The sequence below is a fragment of the Propithecus coquereli genome, unplaced genomic scaffold, assembly GCF_000956105.1.
Source record: "Propithecus coquereli isolate 6110/MARCELLA unplaced genomic scaffold, Pcoq_1.0 Scaffold490, whole genome shotgun sequence".
In the NCBI taxonomy this organism is placed as follows: Eukaryota; Metazoa; Chordata; class Mammalia; order Primates; family Indriidae; genus Propithecus; species Propithecus coquereli.
The window spans coordinates 498845-521945 of NW_012150730.1; the positions used below are offsets into that span (position 1 = coordinate 498845).

The following is a 23101-nucleotide window of genomic DNA, read 5'->3' on the forward strand; positions in this document are numbered from 1 at the left end:
GTGAAGAGCTCAGACCTCCTCAAGCACCTGCGCACCCACACCGGGGAGCGGCCCTACGAGTGCGCCCAGTGCGGCAAGGCCTTCAGCCAGACGTCGCACCTGACGCAGCACCAGCGCATCCACAGTGGCGAGACGCCCTACGCGTGCACGGCGTGCGGCAAGGCCTTCCGGCACAGCTCCTCGCTGGTGCGGCACCAGCGCATCCACACGGCCGAGAAGTCCTTCCGCTGCGGCGAGTGCGGCAAGGCTTTCAGCCACGGCTCCAACCTCAGCCAGCACCGCAAGATCCACGCGGGCGGGCGGCCCTACGCCTGTGGGCAGTGCGGCCGCCGCTTCTGCCGCAACTCGCACCTGATCCAGCACGAGCGCACGCACACGGGGGAGAAGCCCTACGCCTGCGCGCTGTGCGGTGCTGCCTTCAGCCAGGGCTCCTCGCTCTTTAAGCACCAGCGTGTGCACACCGGAGAGAAGCCCTTCTCCTGCCCGCAGTGCGGCCGGGCCTTCAGCCACAGCTCCAACCTCACACAGCACCAGCTGCTGCACACCGGCGAGAGGCCCTTCCGCTGCGCAGACTGCGGCAAGGCCTTCGCTAAGGGCGCTGTGCTGCTGAGCCACCGGCGCATCCACACTGGCGAGAAGCCTTTTGTGTGCGCACAGTGCGGCCGCGCCTTCCGGGAGCGCCCAGCCCTCTTCCACCACGAGAGGATCCACACCGGGGAGAAGGCTGTGCGTCGGCCTGGGCCCAGCCTGCATCCCCGGGTCCAGCCTCCGTCAGGGTCATCATCAGAAAGTGCCCTGAGGAGGGAAGCAGAGCCCACTCCTTCCTCCCCCTCTGGCCCAGGTGCAGTCTCGAAGCCAGCTGAGGCCTGAAGTCACAGCCTTGCCCTTCCCCGGCCTTCTGTGAGTCCCTTCCACAGCTAAAGGGCCTATGTCGTCTGCAAATTGACAGCGTGGGGGAAGCTCTGTGCATTTGAGTCAAGGAGGAGGGAGATCCTTTGGTTGTGGTTCCACTTGCACGTTTTGATAGGATTTGCCACCTTAGCCCCAGCTCACACCTCCATCCCCAAAGAAGTCACACGGCAGAAAGATGAGGGGTAGGACACAGCGACTGGGACTCTGGTGGGCCAAGACTATAGTCAGAGTCAGTGGGAAGCCGACAATAGCGGCCCTGCACATTGGTGACACTTCACGTGTGTTATGATAGTGGCTGCTAAGGTGAGGAGGGGACATGCAGGCATCCGGGGCAGGGAGGGCCAGGGAAACTTCTGATGTCTGCACACAGACTGGCCACAGGACAGATGCTTGGGATATTCCCCCCAGGCCTCAGTTCATCCAAGGCTTTCTACGTCCCAGCCTAGGAGACAATAGGTCATAGGCCAGTGGGGTCAGGTTGGTGGCCTTGGACAAGTGGCTGGGCTCTCCGTTTCTGCTTCTTCCTCTGGGAGAAAGAAAAAAGTTTTAGTGTCTGAACGTCATGTTGGCAGACACTCTGATAGTCAACATGTGTTTGCTGCAAGCTCCTGCTCTGAGTGCTGGGAAGTTTCTCCTACACCCCTGTGAGGCAGCTTCTGTGGCTGGTATCCCTACTTGGAAGTGAGGAAACTGAGGCACACAGAGGGGAGGAAAATCGTCCTTGGCAGACAACAGAGCCAGGACTCCAAGTCAGGTGGACTGGCCAAGCATCACATCTGGGGCTGTGCTCTAAGCTGCCAGGGGTGAGGGCCTGGCCTGGCTCCCCACACACAGCCAACTTGGGCTGCGGAAGTCTTCAGAGGAAGATGTGACTCTCAGCTTTGGAAACACAGATCCTAGATGATTGTTCTCCAGTGGTGCTTGTGCACATTCTCATCCAAGTCTCAGCATTGGCCAAGTCCTGCCACTGACCCTTGTTACCAAATTCGACCTTACCAGGAGCCTTCACATGTGACGTGACAGTAATAACTTCAGAGGAGAAAAGAGGGCTGCTCATTTTTGTTGCGGTTGATAGTGACATGCCCTCCTGTTCTCCCTTCTGAATTGGTGGGTGGGCAGAGAGCTGAATTGGAAGGACTTGCCATTATCTAAGGCCATGTGTGATACCTTCCTAAAATCTATCCCCACCCCCAATGTAATGACCCCAAATTGTACGGACAGAAGGTGGAGTGGGCGGCCCAGTTTGCTTCCTGTGGCCTGTAGCATACCAGGCTCCAACCCCACCTGGCATCTTACCTGCTAGGAAATTAATGGCCTTTTGCCTGGAAAAAGACAACTAGCATTTACAACTCGAAATAGACATTGTAATTTTTTGCCCGGCAATGTGGACCTCCATAGCCTTGGCCTTCTCTCCTGACTCCAGGGCCCGGTTCAGGTTTAATAAGAGTTTAAAGAGGCTCTATGATAAAAGTCCTTTTTACACACTTGTGTGAACAACCTGACACCCATTTCACCCTAATATAATGCAGATGATATTTAACATATAGAAACATCAGGGTGTGATTGTCACAGAGGTTCAGGGTCTTGCCTTCAACCTGGGGCCCCTGGAGAGGCCACAGGGTAGAGATGGAGCCTGTCTGGGGCCCTGTGAAGGACTAGGCTGCCTGTATCCTCTTTTAGGTGGTGTGGGGGGAGGGGAGAGCCAGACACTTGTGTTAAGTGGGCAAGGTTGGGCTTTCCCCAAGTAGCAGCTGTGCTGGGAGATGAGCCTTCCTTGTCCTGGACATGGGAGCCAGGCAGGTGGCGAATCCAAGACAGGACTGTGTGCTGCCTGCTGCTGAGGCAGAGGGTGTGGCCATGTGTGGTGACCCTGAAAGTTGACTCCAGCGCAGTGAGCACTGCATCTCATGGTCTCTAAAACCTTACATCCATCCCCCATACACAAAGAGGACAAACTCAGTTCCCACCCACCTGCCATGGGAGCCAGACCCATCTTCTGCCACTTGAACTTCCCAAGTTCCTCCAAGGAGGAGGGCATGTAGGACCCAGTTCCCCCATACCCTGCAATGGTGGGTCCCCTGAGCTGGACCTGCTGATGACCTATGGGCCCCTGAGCCACTGTCCACCACTCTTGGTTGTACTAACTGTGTAGAGCTGTGAAATGCAGACAAACCCCTCACCCTGCCTTCCAAAGTACTCTTCAAGGAAGCCCATAGGACTCAGCAGCAAAGGCATCTGTGAAACAAGTGGGTACCCGGAAAATGAAGTCTTTTCTGGCTTTAGACAAAAGCTCCTGGAGCTATTTCTGGCCTGAACCCTCCTGACCCTTCAGGCTGCGTTCAATGCCCTATCCTGCCTTCTTGAACTCATTCACATCTCTGCTTGTGCCCCTGTTGGCCTTCAGCTCCTCTACCCTCCTTGAATCTGCTCCCAATACCCGGTACTGGCCAGTGGCCCCCAACCTTGGCTCATGCCTTCCCCTATGTCTTGACCCCTCAGTTGGGCCCCCCTCCCCAGCCTTCCCCACCCAGACCACAGCTGTTAATTAATGCTGAACAGGCCCTGACTGCAAAGGTGTCCTGGGGCTTCTGGGTCAAAAGATCAGATGGAACAAATCCATCTCACTGGGCTCAGAAATCCACTGAAACCACCAAGGGCAGTGTTTAAAACATAAACCCACAAGTATGAGAATGGTGAAAGCACTCACCAGCAGTGGCATTCTGAAGCTAGAAGTGAATGGGGAGCTGTCACTAATTATGGAATGCCAAATACTAAGTTGGCACTGATGGAAGTGGAGAGAGGTCCCACCAGACCTACTGCCAGAATTCTAGAAGGCAGGGAATCAGTAGCCCAGGGAGAGATCTGTAACAAAGCTACCTGGGGGTGACACCTAGTTGAGAAGCCCTTACAGCCCCAGTGCTTTCCCCACCTGGTGGAGGGTGAAAGAGTTGTCTCTGGAAAATCTGCACAGTTCCAGAGAAAAGACCTAATTGCTCCCCAAACAGCACAACTTGATGAAGCCACTGGGAAGCTCGGAGTTGACAAGCCCCACCCACGCACATGCTCAGAGCTTCCAATGCTTGTTTAAGATCACTGCTGTTCATCCCGAGCAGACAGCCCGGGATTCCCGGGTAGCAGAAGAAACCAAACCAGACAGGCAGATGCAATTCAGGATTAAACAAATAAGTCGTGGTTCGGCCACTTGATGTGTGGAAGCTCACTGACCTCACCCCACAGTCAGATTTGAAAGCAATAATATCGCCTACTGAGAGAAACTAAATAAGGTCGCCCTGTCTAGTTCTGCTCCCCAAAGCAAATAAAAGGTAAACAAATGGTTGAGCACGTCCATAGCCTGGACATAACCCTCCACCGCTCACATCGCAGGATTGGTGTGTGAAGACATGTCAGAGACCGGGGGTATAACCATGAGACAGTTAACCTCATCAATGAATGGGTCCCACCAGAGTCCCTGTTGTCCTGCATGTCTGCAGGGCGCCTAACGGAGGTCGAATGAAGAACCCCAGCATCCTCCTCGCGGGAGAAGTCCCCAGAGATGGCCGAGAAAGCCCAGGTTCATGCTGCCCTTCCGCACCGCACCGCGCCTCCTCCCTAGACCACCTGGAAGCGAGTGCCGGCGGAACTACACAAGGCAACAGAGCGCCGCCACTTCCCCCCCCTCGGGAGCGCAGGGTGACGCTTCTGCAGACACCACGGCAACGGCCGGGGGCGGGCGGATGCGTTCTAGCTGTTACCCAGGGGAGGTCTGGGCGGCGGTAAAGATCTCGCCGGGGGAGGGGCCGGGGCGGGGCCCCGGCTCTGATTGGCCAAACGATCATGCTCCTCCCCGCCCCTCACCTCTCTTGCCAATAGCAACCGGGCCCGCTGTGCACATGCGCAGGAGTTTAACGCGGTGTCCCGCTCGGCAGCGGGTGAGTCCTGGGGCTCGGACACAAAAAAAGAGCAGCTGCCAGAGAAGGGAGAGATCCCCCAAGACTGTGCGACACTGCGGATCCCTCCGAGGGGGACGTAGCACCTCCCAGGCGTGAGAGGCCTCTGAAAATGCGCGTCCGCTTGCCGAGGCTGCGCCCTTCCTTGCTTGTTGATGCTCATGGGAAATGTAGTTCAACGCGGGGGGGGGCGGGGCGTTGCCTTCGGAGAAGGCGCGGGATTGGGCAAGCCTTGTCGTCAAGGCAACACGCGGGCGCGCGGGGGTGTAGCGGTGCCAGTTCGCGGAAGCGGTCTCGGGGCGCTGGCCCCGCTATTGAGGTGAGCGCGGGTCTGGCTGGGTAGGGCGCGGCTTTTTCCACCCCCTTGTGGGGTTTGGGGCCGCCTCTGGCGGGCTCCTCCTCCCTGCGCTCCGGAGAGCCCGCCTACCTCCCAACGTGCCCTGCGCGTCCCCACCTCCCAGGTTTTGCACAGGCCTTTCCTCCCGCCCCGACGCCGTTCCCTCTGCCCGGTGCCCTATGCCTGGTCCCCGGGCCTGGTATTTTAGAAGACCTTCTCCTTCCTTTCCCTTTTTGGGAGACAGATCCTGAAGTTCGAGGTTGCCTTGGATAAGTCCAGAGTCGGGCCTGGTCTGGCGGGTCCTCCTCAGGTGGGCGTGTTTCACTCCAGACCCTCTTCAGGGGTTTGGATACCGTGGCCACCTACGACTCCACGCAACGTGTGGCCCAGTTTTCTTGGCTTTTGTTTTTGGTTTTTAGATGCAGGGGCCCAAGCAGTGCTAGTTGTCCATGGTGTGGTCAGCAAACACTGTCTCTTGGAGTCCACACCAGGCCCGTGGGTGCTCGTAGTCCTCCAGCCCCTGCCCTGCCCTGGTGTGGACGTGCCCTGTGCCCCACTTCAGTCCACGTGTCTCAGAGATTGTGGTGACGGGCACTCCCCGATAGAGCCCAGTCCGGCTCTGCTTTCTACCTACTGACCCCTCTACCCTCAGGGCTCCCATTCACCCTGGGCCATGGCCCATCTGCCCACTCCCCTCCCTTCTCTGCTGGACACTGTCTGTAGCTGCTCAGCCTGACCCTGGAAGCCTATGATGACTCCCCTTGCCCACCTCTTCACCATCATCTCCCAACAGTCTCCTGTTGGACTCAACTGTTTGCAATTTCCCAGAAGTTCCTTGGACACCTTGTCTCCAGGCATTTGTCCCGAAGGCTTCTTCCTGCTCTCACTTCCTGTCAGTGTTCGGCTCCTGTCACCCCCTCCCTCCATAAAGCTTTCCTGTCCTCCCCTACTCCCAGCCTCATTGTCCATTCTGTTCTGGTCTTGGCTCCCTGGGCTGGGCCTCTTGGCTAATACCCTGACCCCTCCTTTTCTGTAGGTCCATCTTTATAGCTCCAAGAAGACCCCTTTGAACAAGAATGCCATCCCCTCTGGGTCCCCCATGCCTATCCCTCATGGACCCTGAGATCACCTTTGAGGAGCCTGAGGCTGCACGTCTGCGCTTCCGGGGGTTCTGCTACCAGGAGGTGGCAGGTCCCCGGGAGGCCCTGGCCCAGCTGAGAGAGCTGTGTCGCCAGTGGCTGCGGCCTGAGGCCCACTCCAAGGAGCAGATGCTGGAGCTGCTGGTGCTGGAGCAGTTCTTGGGCACACTGCCCCCTGAGATCCAGGCCTGGGTTCGAGGTCAGCAGCCAGGCAGCCCCGAGGAGGCTGCTGCCCTGGTCGAGAGGCTGCAGCATGACCCTGGGCAGCTGTTGGGCTGGGTGAGTATGGCTGGCATTGGCTTCTTGGAGGGACCAACCAAAGGTAGAGCCCCTGTGACTTGCCTCTTCTCCTCAGATCACGGCCCACATACTGAAGCGGGAAGTGCTCCCTGCAGCCCAGAAGACAGAGGAGTCCTCGAGGAGCTCTCATTCCTCAGGGACAGTGGAGTCCCCTGGAGCAGCCCCTGGGGAGGGTCCTCAGGACACCAGGATAGAGAGGTCCACCCAGCTTAGCTGCAGCGTGAAGGAGGAGCCCGATGCCGATGGGCAGGAAATGGGTGCGGCAGGGGATGAGGGGCCCCTGGAGGAAGGTGTGGAAATCCCTGGCTATGTTGGGAGTCCTGGGAGAGGTTGTATCAGGGCTAGAAGACCTGAAATAAATGTGGTTGTCCCCAGCTTGGGTGGGGACCTGGGAGGGACTGCAGAGCTGGGTCCCTGTGAGGCAGGAGCAAAAGCCTGGCTGCCCACCCTGCCTCTGCCCACCCAGAGGAGGATCAAGGCCGCAGCAATAACACCAGCTCCTTGTCCACCTTGGCTCACCTGGGCAGCCCCTGACACTTCCCCTCCTGTCTGCCCCACTTTCCAGCACCCCCCAGCACTCCCCTTTCAGCCCAGTCCCCCGAGGGGCACGTTGGACACCAGGAACCAGATTCCGTGTCTTTCCACCAACCCAGGATTCAGGTAAGCAGCCCAGGGTGGGAAGTGTACGCCTCGGTGTGGGAGGGGAATGTCCCTGTGGCTGCCCTCTGCCCTGTGGTTTTCCTTACTCTCTGGCTAATGGGTCTTTGCTGCCCATAGGTAGAGGCAGTAGCAATGATACCCCCCACAGGACCTGGGACAGGCTGGTGGTCTATCTTATCATTGGCAAGGATTTGGGCCTCAGGCCATGGACACCTGCTTTAGAGTGGCTAGAACTTGTGGGCTTGGCTTCCTCACCTCCAGAGAAGTTAGTTGAGAGGTTTGCTGCTCCCAGAGGTCCTGGGCTGGCACCTGGAGCTTTGAACTTTTGTGTGCAAGTGGGGAAGGGACAAGATGACCAGCTGTGGCATGACTCCCCCTACACCTGAGACCAGAACGGAGACTCTTTCCTGGGAAATGCCCGAAGTTCCTTCTCTCCTGGGGCTTTCCTCAAAGGGCAATCTGCTGGGCCTGGAAGCTCAGCTCAGAGGCCCTGCTACCTGGAGCACTTGGCTGCCAAGTGTGGGTAATGGGGTCTTATCCTCTCCCAGTTCCTCTGCTTCTCAACCAGTAGAATTGCTAGTCGAAATGTGTTTTGACGCTGAGAAGTCTCTCCAGGCTCCCTCTTTGGCCAGATGGCACAGTCAGAAACATGATGCAGGGTCGACAGGATGCACCCTCCACAGTGTGGTCACTTCCAGCCAGCACCGTCTCTAGCTGTGGCTCCCTGGGGCTGCCGCCTCCCTGCCCCTGGACCTGCTTCAGCTTGTCTTTCAGCATTATTTTTCCTAGGCCAGGAAAGCCCTAGATGAGTACATTCTTTGCTAAAGCCATTTGGGTCCTTGCTGTACTGCCACGGTCACCGTCTCTCAGTGGGGTGGGACAGCCGAGGGGCATGAGTGCTGGCGGCGTTGGTCAGGTGATCCAAAGGAGGACCCCAACACTCACCCATCTCAGCTTCATCTTTAGCTCCCCCAGCAGATGAGACTTAGGTAACCTGCTGGCTCCCCCAGGTAATGAGTCAGGATGTGACCACCGGGTGGGGCGGGGCAGGGAGTGGACCGGCACGACAGTGATGGGCTGTGTCTGCAGGAGGAGTGGGGGTTGCTGGACCCGTCACAGAAGGAGCTGTACTGGGACGCGATGCTGGAGAAGTACGGCAGAGAAGTAGTCTCTCTGGGTGAGGATCCGGCCCACCCGCCCCTCTCCTTTGATGCAGGCACCGCCCCGCGCGCTGCGGGACCAGCCCTTCCAGTGCTTGGCCCCGTTGTTCTCCCTCCTTCCAGGGGGCACCCTTGTCACTCCCTGGAGCCCCCACTCCGTCCCTCCTTTGTGCCAGCCCCCAGCCACACCTGCTGCCTGACTGTGCCCCCCACCCTGGCAGGGTTGCCGCCCCAGCAGCTGCAGCCAGTGCGGGCCCAGCCTGAGCCAGGGACGCTGCGCGAGGGGCCCGAGGTCTGCAGAAGCCTTTGCCCAGGTGAGAGCCCCTCCTTGCGGGGAGCTCGTGCCACCCCACAGGCCTGAATGGGGTGGGCCCGTGTCGTGTCGCGAGTGCCGGGACTCAGCCGGTGCACCCCCTCTTCCCCCAGGAGATGAGACCGAGGGTCCGCCGGGCTGCCCAGAGGCCCAGCTACCCCAGGGGCAGGGGCCTGTCGCTTGGGAGGGCCTGTCTGGGGCCGCTGCACCCGCTCCGCCGGCCGGCCTGGGGACACCGCCTGCGCGCCCCCCGCCCACGCCCCCGGAGGCTGGGGAGCCTGGCGCGCCTGCTAGGAAGCGCTACACGTGCGAGCAGTGCGGCCTCGGCTTCGACTGGAAGTCGGTGTTCGTCATCCACCACCGGACGCACGCGGGCAGGCAGAGTGCGCAGGCCCGGGCCCCGGGCCCTGGGGGCGACACGGAGAATTCGCCGCAGTGTCCCCTGGAACACGCTGCTTCGCGCCACCGGCCGCGGTCGTCGGCAGGGCCCGGGAGCTTCGTGTGTGAGGAGTGCGGGAGCCGCTTCAGCTGGAAGTCGCAGCTGGTCATCCACCGCAAGAACCACACTGGCCAGCGGCGCCACTTTTGCAGTGACTGCGGCCGCGGCTTCGACTGGAAGTCCCAGCTGGTCATCCACAGAAAGAGCCACCGGCTCGAGGCCGTGTGAACACCTGGACAGCGCAGCCCCGCCCTGGGGCCTTGGAGTTTTCAGGGCCTGGATGCCAGCCCCCGTGGCGTGAGGATCTGCCTCAGTCCAGGAGATTCTGGAGGCAGCAGGGGCCTCCGGAGTGAACGGTGGTCCCAAGCAGGTCCTCTGCCCCTGGCCTGGCCTCCCCTAAAAGAACTGGGTGCAAGAAAAAGAAGCTGCTCCCTCCCTTCTTGCCCTTGTCTTCTGGAATGAGGCCTGGGTTCAAGTCCTGGGCTTACTGGTGACCGTGGGGTGACTGCCAAGCCCCAGGCCCCCCGCTTGTGACATGGTGCAGGCTGACAACACTCTCTACTCCTGGGACCCCACTGCCGCTCCTGCCTGCAGTGGCAGGGCCTGAGGTCTCAGTTTGAGGCAGTAGAAAGCCCAGGAAAACACATCTGCCTTCTGTTCATCCTGCTTCATGTGACCCTGGACCTCCATGTGTGTGTTAGATTTTTAACATAAATTCCATTTTTATAATGGGGAGTTTCTGAATAAGAACACTGGTTTCTGGCTTGTACTGGTCAGAAAAAAAGCAGTGTGCTCTCTCTGCCCAGCAGCTGGAGTCACAAGGCAGCTGAGCCCAGAAGGGCCAAGCCTCCTGTGGCTATGGTGCCCAGGTCCCCAGCCTCCCTTTTTCCCTGGACTTTGAACTCTTGAGCTTGGGTTTGAGTGGGCAGAAAGGGGACTTCCTTTCCAAGCATGGATGGACAAGGGTGACTACCGAGAAGAGGCCCACACATAGGTGTTGCTGAGGCCGTGTACACCTCCAGGTCAGGGCTGCATCCCCACACGGTCAATTGGTTATGTAGCAGGAGAGCAAAGGGTCAGCTCTCTGCTGCCCAAGGAGATTGGGTTTTGTGTTTTTTTTAAGAGACAGGGTCTTGCTCTGTTGCCCAGGCTGGAGTGCACTAGTGCGATAATAACTCACTGCAGCCTCGAACTCTTGGGCTCGTGCGATCCTCCCGCCTCAGTCTCCCCAGTAGCTGGTATTACAAGTGTATGCCACCATGTCCAGCTGCCCAGGGAGATCCATCTGGATCTCTGGGCAGTCACTGAGGACTCACCAATGCACTGTATTAATTTCCTATTGCTGCTCTAACGTTGCTGCTTGCAACAACATGGATTTATTCTTTTACAGCCTTGAAGGTCAGAACTCAATGGGTCTTCCTGGGCTAAAATCAAGGTTTCAACAGGGGTGGTTCCTCCTGGAGGCTCTAGAGAATCCATTTCATTGCCTTCTCCAGCTTCTAGAGGCCGCCTACATTCCTTTTTGGTCCCTTCATCTTCAAAACCAGCAATAGGTCTCTGGTCCTCCTGCCTCCTCTTAAGGACCTGGTGATTATACCTAGGGCCCACCTAGAACCCACAATACTCTCCCCATCTCAAGATCCCTAATCACATCTTGTCCCCTCCCCACCTGCACCTTTTTAAAATTTATTTATTTTAATTTCCGAGTATTACGGGGGTACAAATGCTTCTCACTACATTTTTTGTGGAAAATACGGGGGCTTTTTATATTTAATAATGATATTTATGCTAACATTTGTTATGGGCTGTGTGTCCCCCAAATATTCGTATGTTGAAGCCCTAAGTATAAGAACTTGACCTTGCTTGGAGATTGGGTTTTTGCAGAGGTAATAGTTTAAGATAAGGTCATTAAGGTGGGCCCTAATCCAATATGACTAGTATCCTTATACAAAGGGAAAATTTGGAGACAGACATAGACATAGAAGAATGCTACATAAAGATGAAGGCAACATAAATTGCTTTTCCACCGCCACACTCAGAGCTACAAGTGTGCCCATCCCCCAGGCAGTGCACACCATATCCGTTACCTGTGAATTTACCCATCGCTTCCTACCCCTCCCACCTACCTGACACCCTGTGAACGTTACTTCCCATATGTGCACATTAGCGCTGAGCCATTAGCACCACCCGTCTGCACTCTTAATCACACCTGCAGCATCCCTTTTGCCATGGGAGGTAAAATGTTCACGGGTTCTGGGTATCGGGATGGGGAATCCTTTTCAACTCCAGAGGTCACAAAATTTTCACTTTTTCCTGATATTTAAAAATATCATTGGCCAGGCGCTGTGGCTCACTCGTGTAATCTTAACACTCTGGGAGGCCAAGGAGGGAGGATTGCCTGAGGTCAGGAGTTCAAGACCAGCCTGAGCAAGAGCAAGACCATGTCTCTACTAAAAATAGAAAAAGCCGGGCATGGGTGTTGCGTGGTGCTGCTCGCCTGTAGTCCAAGCTACTCGGGAGGCTGAGGCAGGAGGATCGCTTGAACTCAGGAGTTTGAGGTTGCTGTGAGCTAGGATGACGCCACGGCACTCTAGCCTGGGTGACAGAGTGAGACTCTGTCTCAAAAAAAAAAAAATCATTGAAAATATCCTTGTTTTTTAATAAATCTGGAGTTTATTTTTGACTGTGTATAAACCAGAAATCTATTTTCTTCTATATAGAAAGCCAGTTGTTCCCCAACATTTAGTGAACGTCCACCTTGTCTTCACGACTTTCACATATACCAAGTTCCAACAGGTCTGTTCCTGGATTGATCTAGTTGTCCACTCCTGTGACAATACCATGCTGGCCGGCTCCTCCTACACCCTTGGCCTTACCCAGACAGGGTCATCCCACAGGGACAGCTGAGGTCCCTGGCGGGGAGTACGGAGTACCCTAAAGCGAGGTCTCTGGGGGCACTGGGTGCTGCACTCCCACTGTTCCTTCATCCACGCAGACACACAGACTTATGTGTATACATTCGAGTTTATTCTCGCACTGCTACAGGGCCTACTGCCATTTCCAGTGCGGTGAGGTTAGGGGTATGGTCAGTCTGGGATTCATGACGACCTCACGCAGGCTCAGGGTGAAGGTGACACTGAGTAGGGTGGTGGTCAGAGTGGGTCCCTGTCCCTGTGGGCTGGTCAGAGGGTCAGAGCCTCCGGGTTCCCTCACACAAAGCCTGGTATATGTCTGCTGTCAGGGGCAGGAAGGTCTGGGCCTGGTTGTCCAGTACAAACAGGGGGTCAACGATGACACCCACGTTGAAGCCCTCACGCACCAACTGGGTCTTCCTCAGTTTGAACGTGCTTGTGATCTCCAGGGCGTCCTGCAGAGCGGTGATCGTGACCCCCTGACTGTGACAGCCACCCCTGGCCGTGATCCCCCACCCACCTACTCCTGCCACCCTGGACTCACCTGGATACGGATGAAATGCGGGGCAGCGTAGGCAGGGAGCCAAGCACGGATGTACTGGAATAGCTTCTGCCCATCGAAAGTCTTGCCGGGGACCAGCTGCACGGCAGCCATGCCCACCTTACCCTCGCACCCTAGGAAGCAACACTGGTCACTCTCGGCTGACCCATCTCGAGGGGCCCACAACTGACCCTCCAGCCTCGCTCAGCTCCTCACTGGCTGTGCGACCAGGCAAGTCTCTAAACCTCTCTGTGCCCCAGCAGTTCCCCACCTATAAAATTGAAATAACAACCCTCCACCCACAAAGCTGTTGGAGTTTTTTTTTTTTTTGGGCTTGTTTTAATTTTTTTTTTTTTTTTTTTTTTTTTTTGAGACAGAGTCTCACTTTGTTGCCCGGGCTAGAGTGAGTGCCATGGCGTCAGCCTAGCTCACAGCAACCTCAGACTCCTGGGCTCAAGCTATCCTCCTGTCTCAGCCTCCCGAGTAGCTGGGACTACAGGCATGCGCCACCATGCCCGGCTAATTTTTTTCTATATATTTTTTGCTGTCCAATTAATTTCTTTCTATTTTTAGTAGAGACAGGGTCTCGCTCTTGCTCAGGCTGGTCTCGAACTCCTGAGCTCAAACAATCCGCCCGCCTTGGCCTCCCAGAGAGCTAGGATTACAGGCGTGAGCCACCGCGCCTGGCCAGCTGTTGGAGTTTTAAACTGAGGGGAACCCTCCGTACCTGGCACAGACACGCCATAGACGTTAACCTCCTGCAGGAAGTCCACCTGCGACAACACGCCCTCCACCTCCCGCGTGGACACGTTCTCACCCTTCCATCTGCGGGGTTGGAGCCCAAGTTGGCGACCACGCCACGCCCCGGCCAAAGGGGAGGCCCTGCCTCTTGCCCTCCAAACCACGCCCCCTCCAGGATCCGGAAGCCCCGCCTCTTCAGTCAGGCCCCCCCTCCTTGGGATCCGAAAGCCCCGGCGGCCCCGCCCCAGCCCCAGCCGCCCGCTCTCCTAGTCCCGCCCAGATAAACCCCGCCCCGAACCGGAAGGTGTCCCCAAGGCGGTCGCGGAAATAGACGAATCCTTCGCGATCTATGGCCAGTACGTCCCCGGAGTTGTAGTAAACGTCACCCGTGCGCCGCACGTCCCGCACCAACTTCCGTTCCGACAGCTCTCGGGGGCCGCGGTAGCCTACGAAGGGTTGGCGGCCCACCACCTGGGCCAGCAGGATCCCCGCTTCCCCTGGGGTAGGAGTAGGAGTATTAACCAAGAACAAGCAGCTCTGGAACCCACCAGCCCCCTGCTGGAGGTTTCCACGACGGTGAACTCTTCATCATTCGGGACTGTGCCAGAGACAGACCCAGAGATAGAGACAGGGTTCCAGAGACATAGGGACGGAGATACAGAGAGGCCTTGAGAGACTGGGGCAGGGGGACACAGGAAATGAGAGAAGCAGAGAGAAGGTGGCCTCAGGGAGCCCATGAGAAACAGGAAAAAGATAACAAGGGATGGAAGAGGGATAGAGATAAATGGCGGCGGGAAGAAAGAGATACCAACAGGACCCTGCAAGGCCCCAGAAGAGAAGACACGAAGAGAAGGTCCAGAGTGAGAGATTGAAGTAGGGGGTCCCAGGTGGTGGTCAGACAGGCCAGGGACTCAGGGTCCAGACGAGGGCTGCAGATGTCTCTACTGAGCACCGATCTCAAGGTTTTGGGCAGCTTGTTCCAGCCAAGGGAGAGAGAGGGTCTCCACCCCTTCTACACCCAGGAAAGGCTCCCCGCCCCTCATACCTGGCCCCACGGGGATGCAGAAGCCCTGACTGTCCCTCACAGGCTCCTCTGTCTCTGTGTCGAACTTTACCAGCTCAAAAGGGGACAGCATCTGTGTGGAGAGCGGGGAGCGTTGGCATAGTTCCTTCTGGCTCGGCCTCAGCCAGAGCCACTCACACCAGGCACCCGACCCACTCACTCGAACGAAGCAGCTTGTCTTGCCCACGGCCCCACAGCGCCCCACATAGTTCACGAAGCCGATGTTGCCCTCTGTGGAGCCGTAGGCTTCCCGGATCTGAATGGGACCGAAGCGCTGCTGGAAGGTCTCCCACACGTCAGCCCGGAGTCCATTGCCCATCGCCAGGCGGACTGTATGTTTCCGCTCCTCTGGTTGCTACAGGGATGGCCCCAGAGGGTGAGGAGGAGGTGCACCCCGGGTATTCCCTGGAACCTTTACCTGGAGGGGAGGCTAACTTGGGGCATTACCTTGGGCACCTATACCTAGGGGATCTACCTGGGGTTCTTACATGAGAATAGTTATCGGAGTTTTTACCTGGAGGATTACCTGAAAATCTTACCAGGGGGAAGTTACCTGTGGAGGCTTTTAACTGAAGGCAACCTGGGGAGTGACTTAAGCCCTCATCTTGAGGAGCCACCCGAGGGTAGTTACCGTTTCCCTGAGAGGTATCTGGAGGAATACCCGGTGACCTTGCTTGGATACAGTTACCTGGGGACCATACCTCCGTGCTCTGTAAGGACGAGGCCAGCTCACACCTAGTGAGTTTACCCTGTTCTAGGCACTTTGTGTATATTTAATTCATTCAATTCTCATAATACCTCCATGAGGTAGGGGCTATTATTATTCCTGTTTTCCAAATGAGGACACTGAGGCTGAGAGAGTTAGAGTCACCTGCTCAAGCTGATCATCAAAGGAGCCACTATCAGAAAATCTGTGTAGAACTCATTATCTGGGGCTCTTGCTTGAGGTGTTACCTGAGGGACCTTGCCTGAGTCCAGTACCTGAATCTTTACCTGAGAATTTTTCCTGGGTTTTCATACTTGGGATGTTCACCATGGAGCTCTAATCTTAGAGCCTCACCTGGGGAGTGTTACACAAGTACCGTAGGACCTCGCCCACATATAGGATCACTGTGACACCATGCCGCCTACAATCATCCCAGAAGCTGGAGGCAGAGAACTTGGGGGGCAGGACACAGGTGGCACCTGGAAGGGAGGAGAGGAGGGGTTTCAGGTCATGCTTCCAAGTTGCTGTAAGAAGCTGCTTTGATCACCTGACTGTGGTCCCCTGAAACACAGGACAATGTCAAGCTCATCTCTATGTCTTCAGCCCATCCAGGACTACTCCCATAAGAAGAACACAGTCAGGCCTGAGTTCAAATCCTGTCTCCAGGATGTGTGGAAAGCTGGGTGCCCAGTACGAAGTGTGCACTGCTAAATACGGGCTGTGGCTATTAATCATTCTTGATTATGATAAATGAATGCCCAGCTAGGCAGATGGGTGGGTAGGTGGATGGATATGGTGGATGTATAGAAAGATGAGGTGAATGGACAGATTAGGTGGGTGAATGAGTAAACAGATGGATGGAAAGATGAATGGATAGGCGTGAGGGTAGATGGATAGATAGGTGGGTGGATGGATGGCAGGGTGAAGAGGTAGGTGAGTGGATGGATGGGTGGGTTGGTGGATGGATGAATTGATGGATGGACACTTGAATTAGTAAGATTTAGGGGCCACTATATTCACTCCAGAAAAGTGATCCGTCCCTCTTGATCTCTTCTGCATCTGGCTCTGTGGAAGGCATTCTCCCTACCCCAACCCTAATCTTCAACAAAACCCTGCAAGCTAAATATCATCATCCCTGTACCCCAAGGGACAACTGCTCATGTGATGTGCTCAGCAAGGTAACAAGTGTGTGTCTTCTTTGAGGCTGTATTTTTGGTGGGGAGGTAACATATAAGGCCCTCTCTGTGAAAACGAATGATGAATCCTTTAAAGAAACAGCTTTGTTTGCAAACCCTAATGAAACATTTGATTCAGGAAAGGTCTTCAAGAGCTGGTAAAGCCAACAGGGGAGCATTTCCCATCCATCTTAGCCTCTCTAGGGTAGGGCAACAGGCATGAGCCTTCCCCAGTATAAAAGTTAGGAAGCACAAAGCACCCCTACCAAGGTTCTTGCCATGAATTATTGAAACTGAATCTAACAATACCTCTCAAGAAAGTTTCCAATCTAACAAGCAACTTGGGGAAAGAGGAACAGGAGTCTAACAAGTAAATACGACAAGGAAGCCATTTAACTGTTAAAAAAACAAATTTAGGCCCAGTGCGGTGGCTCACGCCTGTAATCCTAGCACTCTGGGAGGCCGAGGCGGGTGGATCGCTCAAGGTCAGGAGTTCAAGACCAGCCTGAGCAAGACTGAGACCCCGTCTCTACTAAAAAATAGAAAGAAATGATCTGGACAACTAAAAATATATATATATAAAAAATTAGGGCTGGGCGCGGTGGCTCATGCCTGTAATCCTAGCACTCTGGGAGGCCGAGGCGGGCAGATTGTTTGAGCTCAGGAGTTCGAGACCAGCCTGAGCAAGAGCGAGACCCCGTCTCTACCAAAAATAGAAAGAAATTAATTGGACAGCTAAAAATATATAGAAAAAAATTAGCTGGGCATGGTGGCACATGCCTGTAGTCCCAGCTACTTGGAGGCTGAGGCAGTAGGATCGCTTGAGCCCAGGAGTTTGAGGTTGCTGTGAGCTAGGCTGACGCCACGGCACTCACTCTAGCCCAGGCAGCAAAGCGAGACTCTGTCTCAAAAAAAAAAAAAAAAAAAAAAAAAATTAGCCAGGCATGGTGGAGCATGCCTGTAGTCCCAGCTACTGGGGAGGCTGAGGCAGAAGGCTTGCTTGAGCCCAGGAGTCTGAGGTTGCTGTGAGCTAGGCTGATGCCACGGCACTCTAGTCCAGGCAACAGAGCAAGACTCTGTCTCAAAAAACAAAACAAAACAAAAACAAATTTAAAAAAACCTACCCATTGAAGAAATTTGAACATGGACTGGACATTAAATGACATTAAAGGGTTACTGTTAATTTTGTTAGATGTGATAATCACTGTAGTCATAGTTTTTAAGTCCTTATGTGTTAGAGATTCATACTGCAGTATTTACAAGCAAAAAGATACATCATCTAGGTTTGCTCTGAGATAATCCAGAAAGAGGAGAGTACATGTGAAATAAAACTGGCAACATGTTAACAATTGTTGAGACTGGATGAGGACACAGGAGACATCATCAAACTATTTGCACTTTTATATATGTTTGAAATTTTCCATGATGAAAATTGTTTTTAAATATGAGAGTAAAAGACAACCAGGAATGGAGGGAGGGTGATAAATGAAACAAGTACAGCAAAATGCTGATAGCTGAAGCTGGTGGTGGGCACATGAGGATTCATGTAGAAAAATTTAGAAATATTTGTATGTTTCAAACTTTTTTTTTTTTTTTTGAGACAAGTCTTGCTCTGTTGCCCAGGCTAGAGTGCTGTGGCGTCAGCCTAGCTAACAGCAACCTCGAACTCCTGGGCTCAAGTGATCCTCCTGGCTCAGCCTCCTGAGTAGCTGGGACTACAGGTGCCCGCTACCATGCCCAGCTAATTTTTACTATTTTTAGCAGAGACAAGGTCTCGCTCTTGCTCAGGCTGGTCTCAAACTCCTGAGCTCAAGCGATCCTCCAACCTCGACCTCCCAGAGTGCTAGGATTAGAGGTGTGAGCCACCATGCCGGCCTGTTTCAAACTTTTCATGATAAAAATTTGAAAATAGAAAGAACAAACTGTGGAGAGGTCTCAGTCTAAATTCTGAGGCAGGTATCCAGGGAGACAGCCCCACGGCGTGCTTGTGGGGCATTCCCCCATCAGCTTCTCCTGGGGCCATGTCACAAATTGGCATCTCCATCACCTCCCAAGCACCGCAGCTCCTCTGGAGGCCCGTAGCCATCATTCATATCAGCTCTTGTTACCTCCTGACCAAAGCACAGCGTTAGGGACCATCTGGGTCTCCAAGACGCTGTCCATGTGGCCCTAGGACTCATTTCTGCGTGTCCCTTCTCAAAATGGGACTGGGAGCATATATTCAAGGCAACTTGAGTCTATGCTCCAGGACTGCAGTCCTCAAACTTGGCCCAGATAAACTCTACTTATACTCAAAAAAAAAAAAAAAAAGTGAGACCCCCAGGATGCTAGCTAACCTATGGGGTCTTTTCACCTGACACTCACTCTAGTAGTCCCATAGATGGGAAGGATTCTCAGAGAAGGGCTTACCGAGCTCTAAGCAGCCAAGGACCCCGACGATAAGCCCCATCGAGTGGTACAGAGGCAAAGGTGTGTAGACCACATCATCAGCTGTGACCCCACCCAAGGACAGCATGCTGCTCATCTGCAGTACCCGCTCATGCGTGAGGATGGCTGGCTTTGGGAGGCCTGGGGAATGAAGGAATGGGAATGGTGGGATTGGGAAAGGACAGCATGGAAGAGAGGGGGTCTCCAGCAGTCAGGGCTGCACGGGGGGTTGAGGCTCTCAGAGGGTGGTCAAATATGGACATTTGTGTTTGGGTTCAGAGGCTGAAGTCGGACTGGGAGTAATCGGTCAAGACCAAAGGTCAGTAAAGGTTTCAGTGGCTGTTTACAGACAGAGGCAGGATTCTGGCACTGACCACTCAGATCACATTGGGGTCAGAGTTTTGGCCAATGTCAAGATCAGAGAGCAGCGTGGTTTCAGTGGTCAGTATTGGGACACAGGTCAAGCTTGGGGTCAGGTCAGAGTGAGAGTTCAGAGGCTGGGGCTAGGACCGCGGGGCACCCTCACCAGTAGTCCCGGAGGTGTAGATGAACAGGGCAGGGCTTCGCCGTGTGATCCCGGCACGAAGGTCAGCAGGTACTGGATCAGGGGGTGCAGCGTCCAGCGCTGCCCCCAGAGCCCCCACACCTGGTGTAGGGGAAGGATGACCGAAGTAGAAGCAGCGGATGTTCTCAGCCTGCAGCTTTGGAAGGATCTCCTCCAGGCTCTCCCGGAGGTCTGCGGGGATGGGTCAGAGGAGAAACTGAGGCAAGGCTCACCTTCAAGGTCTCGAGGGGGAACCTGAGACCCGCAGATAGGGGGTGGGGGAGACAGAGGAGTAGCTAACAGAGAAAAGCTTCTGCTTTCAACAAAGAATCCCAAAGAAACCCATTGTTAGTATTATTTGGTGAAAAGAATTGAAATATCCAGTGTGAAAAAAAATAAACTCTGGTGACCTCAGAATTACTTTCCAGTTATGGTAAATTTTGACTCTACCTGCCTGAAAGGGTGGGTGGGGGGATAGAAAGGGCCTCTTTGCCCAGCCCCTCCCAAGACCGCATCCTCCAGTTGGTCCCTTGCCCCCTTCCATTCATTCTCCAGTGGCTCCAGGGGCCCTCACCTGGGTCTACCACCAGCACCTGGGCTCCAGAGCTCAGCACTGAGTGTACCAGGGGTGCCCCGCGGCTATGCGGGTTAATCCAGGCTACTGGGCAGCCCAGCTTGGCCAGCCCCAGACACAAAGTCAGAGCAAGAATGCCCTGGGAGGGCAGCACCAGGAGGGCAGCGGACTCCCCGGCACACAGGCCCGTGGGGCCGCCCAGCTCGGCCTTCAGGGCCCACGCCGCCCGGCAGGCCTGGGCATCTAGCTCGCCAAAAGTGATGGAGCGGGCCCCAGGCCCCGTCCACACCAACGACACCTGGCCAGGCTGAGCTCTTGCATGTCGCTCAATTGCATCCACAAAGGTGTCGACCGGCTGTCGGCTCACACGCGCCCTGATGTCCAGGCCCAGGCGGAGGATCTTGGCCAGGTAGGCCACATCAGCAAACAGCCAACGTAGCCCTGGGGGCGGCCGTGCAGGAAGCAGGGTCAGTGCGAGAGACGCAGCCACCAAATCCAGCCAGTGAGGCACCCATGGGCTGCGCCAGGGCTGCAGCAGCATGGCCAGGCTGAGCAGCACACAGCATACAGGGTCCCCTAGGAGCCAGCGCAGGGCCAGGGCCACAGCTGCTGGCCACGCTGGCTGCCCTAGTCCCCAAAGCAGTAGCAGCAGTAGTAGCAGAAAGGCCAGCCGCTGCAGGACACCCATCATATCCACAGTCTCCTGAGAAGTGGCTGTGGAATGCCCAGGCTCACCTTTGTCCTTATTTTCCTACGTGATGACTTCTGGGAATCTGCTCTGCTCCCCTCCTCCCTGCCTCAGGTGGTGGCCTAGGCACTGTCAACAGTGGCTGCTCCTGTTCCCAGGACTCTGCCCCCCGTACCCCCCCCTCACACTAAAGGTCAGGCTTGGTTTGGGTTTTTTTTGTTTGTTTTTTTTTTTTTTTTTGAGACAGAGTCTCACTTTTTTGCCCCGGGCGAGAGTGCCGTGGCGTCAGCCTAGCTAGCTAACAGCAACCTCAAACACCTGGGCTCAAGCAATCCTACTGCCTCAGCCTCCCAAGTAGCTGGGACTACAGGCATGTGCCACCATGCCCAGCTAATTTTTTCTATATATTTTTAGCTGTCCAATTAATTTCTTTCTATTTTTGGTAGAGACGGGGTCTCGCTCTTGCTCAGGCTGGTCTCGAACTCCTGAGCTCAAACGATCCGCTCGCCTCGGCCTCCCAGAGTGCTAGGATTACAGGCGTGAGCCACTGAGCCCGGCCTTGGTTTGTTTTTTGTTGTTGTTGTTGTTTTTCAGGCTTGGTTTTGTTTGTTTGTTTGGGTTTTTTGTTTTGTTTTATTTTGAGACAAGTCTCACTCTGTCACACGGGATCGAGTGCAGAGGTGTCATTATAGCTCACTGCAACCTCAAACTCCTGCGCTCAAGTGATCCTCCTGCCTCAGCCTCCCAAGTAGCTGGGACTACAGGCATGCATTACCACACCCAGCTAATTTTTTTCTGTTTTTAGTCACTGGGCCAATTTTTTCTATTTTTAGTAGAGACAGGGTCTCACTCTTACACAGGCTGGTCTCAAACTCTTGAGCTCAAGCGATCCTCCTGCCTTGGCCTCCCAGAGTGCTAGCTAGCATTACAGGCATGAGCCACTGCACCCAGCAGGCAGTCTATTTGTTTTGCCCTGGATGGCCTTGTGTGTGACTCCAGCCCTCTGCCTGTGTGCCATCTGCATCAGCCCCTTCCTCCTTCACCAGGTCTGTCCCCCTTTGCTCTGCTGCTGGCTTCTGGGCTCCCACACCTCTGCCCCTTGGGCATCATCACCAGCCTCCTTCCTGCTGGCTGCTTGACCAGTCCATCCTCCAGAGCTAGCACCTGCCTCCCTCCCCTCACCTTCCAAACCTCTTGTGCACCAGGGACTTGGGAGACTAGCAGAAATCCCTGCCCTTGGGGAACGTTCCAATCAGGCCAAACAGAAAAACAACAGGATACAAGGCAGACCTGGACCTGGCCCCAAGTATGTCTTGCTGGTCCACCCACCTCACGGGGAAGTCCTCCTGTGATCCAAAGAAACAGCTTCCTGCCAGGTACACAGCAAGTGCTCAGTAAATACTTAATACTTGCATTATCTGAATTCAAACCCAGCTCTGTCCCTCACCCATGTGCCTGCTCTGATTCTCTGCCCCGCCCTGGCATCGATGATGAGGACGGAGTCCTGGGGTTCAGGAGACTGAACTCTACACGATGTGCTTGGTTAGACTGTAAAAGCCAGGAGGGAGAAAGAGGGAAGGGACCCTCTCCACGCTGGATGCCGGGTCCTGTGACACTAGCTTGCCACCAGAGGGGCGCCATCTCCATCTGCCCAGTGGTCAGTCCTCGCTGCTTCCTGCCCCCTACACAGCTGCTCAACACCTGCCCCACACCCTGGAACTTGGCTCCCAGCAGCCAGAGCAGGTATAGTGAGGCTCATCTACCCTACAGCCACCTGGTGCCAGAGACCTCCCCCAGGCTCCCCAAAAGTAAGGTGCTCAACCTTCATACCCATCAGAGTGGGGAGGTGGAGGCCTTAAGTCCAAAAGGCCCTTAGAGTTTGGGTGAAAGACCTAAGGGAGGGGCCTTGAAATCTACATGGTGGACAGCAGCAGCCAGGACTGTGACTGTGTGACCAGGGATTTCCACATGTGCCCTCCCTCTTCAAGACCCACCTCAGATGGGGCCGGCCTATCACCCTCCCCACAGGATCGGGGCGCCAGAAGAACCAAGTGCCAGTCATACATGCAGCCGCCGCAGCCCTCCAGACCGGGAGCCCGGGGTGGCAAAGTGGGTTGTCCAGTCTCTGCCCAGGAGAGCCTGGGGCCAGCATGGGAGCTGCCCAAGGACCAGCACGCTAAGCCCGGACACCCACAGCCCACTTATGAGGGTGAGGCACACACTCGTCCAGGAGCACACAGCTTCACCATCTAGGCCCCAGCCAACAGTCCTTTATTACAGAGTGGGGGTCCGGAGGCCCAGCTCCGTTCTGTGATGGGTCCACCTGAGCCTCCCCAGGCGCCCCTGAGGGAGCTCTAGATGGGGGTAGGGAGCCAGGGACCTCGCCCAGCCTAACACTGGGGCAGGGGAACGGCCCCAGGCCCCACCCCTGTCCCAGGGGGGAAGGAATCCTGGGCCAGGCTCCAAGGGTCTGAGCACCCGGTTCAGGCTGGAAGTGGTTCAGTTCTCAGAGGTGGTCCGGTC

The 23101-nt window shown here is 55.5% G+C and overlaps 3 protein-coding genes across 4 annotated transcripts in view; 2 read left to right on the top strand and 1 right to left on the bottom strand.

Annotated features, from left to right (window-relative positions):
* The window catches only part of LOC105819590 (zinc finger protein 324A-like), a 13533-nt gene extending 12004 nt beyond the window's left edge, over nucleotides 1-1529 (top strand). The window contains exon 2 of the mRNA XM_012655869.1: nucleotides 7-1529. Coding sequence (XP_012511323.1) covers nucleotides 7-870 — 864 coding nt within the window. The 3' untranslated portion in view covers nucleotides 871-1529. The remainder of the gene's footprint in view (nucleotides 1-6) is intronic.
* Nucleotides 1530-6230: 4701 nt separating this feature from the next.
* Nucleotides 6231-9773, top strand: ZNF446 (zinc finger protein 446). The gene is made up of 6 exons (XM_012655871.1): nucleotides 6231-6614; nucleotides 6691-6892; nucleotides 7201-7295; nucleotides 8385-8472; nucleotides 8677-8769; nucleotides 8882-9773. Exons 1-6 carry the CDS (start codon nucleotides 6273-6275, stop codon nucleotides 9433-9435), a joined length of 1374 nt encoding a protein of 457 aa, XP_012511325.1. The 5' UTR covers nucleotides 6231-6272; the 3' UTR covers nucleotides 9436-9773.
* Nucleotides 9774-12212: 2439 nt separating this feature from the next.
* Nucleotides 12213-20611, bottom strand: SLC27A5 (solute carrier family 27 (fatty acid transporter), member 5). Of its 2 annotated transcripts, XM_012655891.1 has the most exons (10): nucleotides 19891-20611; nucleotides 19299-19508; nucleotides 18755-18913; nucleotides 15525-15649; nucleotides 14625-14819; nucleotides 14447-14537; nucleotides 13700-13898; nucleotides 13388-13485; nucleotides 12664-12794; nucleotides 12213-12574 (listed from the first exon to the last, which is right to left on the bottom strand). In XM_012655891.1, the coding sequence occupies exons 1-10, from the start codon at nucleotides 20579-20581 to the stop codon at nucleotides 12398-12400; spliced, it is 2076 nt and encodes a 691-aa protein (XP_012511345.1). In that variant the 5' UTR covers nucleotides 20582-20611; the 3' UTR covers nucleotides 12213-12397. The 2 variants fall into 2 exon arrangements, with proteins under 2 accessions (XP_012511345.1, XP_012511346.1); XM_012655892.1 differs by lacking the exon at nucleotides 18755-18913.
* Between the last annotated feature and the right edge of the window lie 2490 nt (nucleotides 20612-23101).

Excerpts from the sequence above, each read along its gene's own strand:
- ZNF446 (XM_012655871.1), top strand. The coding sequence starts at position 6,273 with ATGCCATCCCCTCTGGGTCCCCCATGCCTATCCCTCATGGACCCTGAG. Across the intron at positions 6,615-6,690 it reads CTGGGCAGCTGTTGGGCTGG|ATCACGGCCCACATACTGAA; the intron begins GTGAGTATGGCT and ends TCTTCTCCTCAG. Across the intron at positions 6,893-7,200 it reads TGCCGATGGGCAGGAAATGG|CACCCCCCAGCACTCCCCTT; the intron begins GTGCGGCAGGGG and ends CCCACTTTCCAG.
- SLC27A5 (XM_012655891.1), bottom strand. The coding sequence starts at position 20,581 with ATGATGGGTGTCCTGCAGCGGCTGGCCTTTCTGCTACTACTGCTGCTA. Across the intron at positions 14,820-15,524 it reads ACTTGTGTAACACTCCCCAG|CAACCAGAGGAGCGGAAACA; the intron begins GTGAGGCTCTAA and ends CCATCCCTGTAG. Across the intron at positions 12,575-12,663 it reads CGCATTTCATCCGTATCCAG|GACGCCCTGGAGATCACAAG; the intron begins GTGAGTCCAGGG and ends ACCGCTCTGCAG.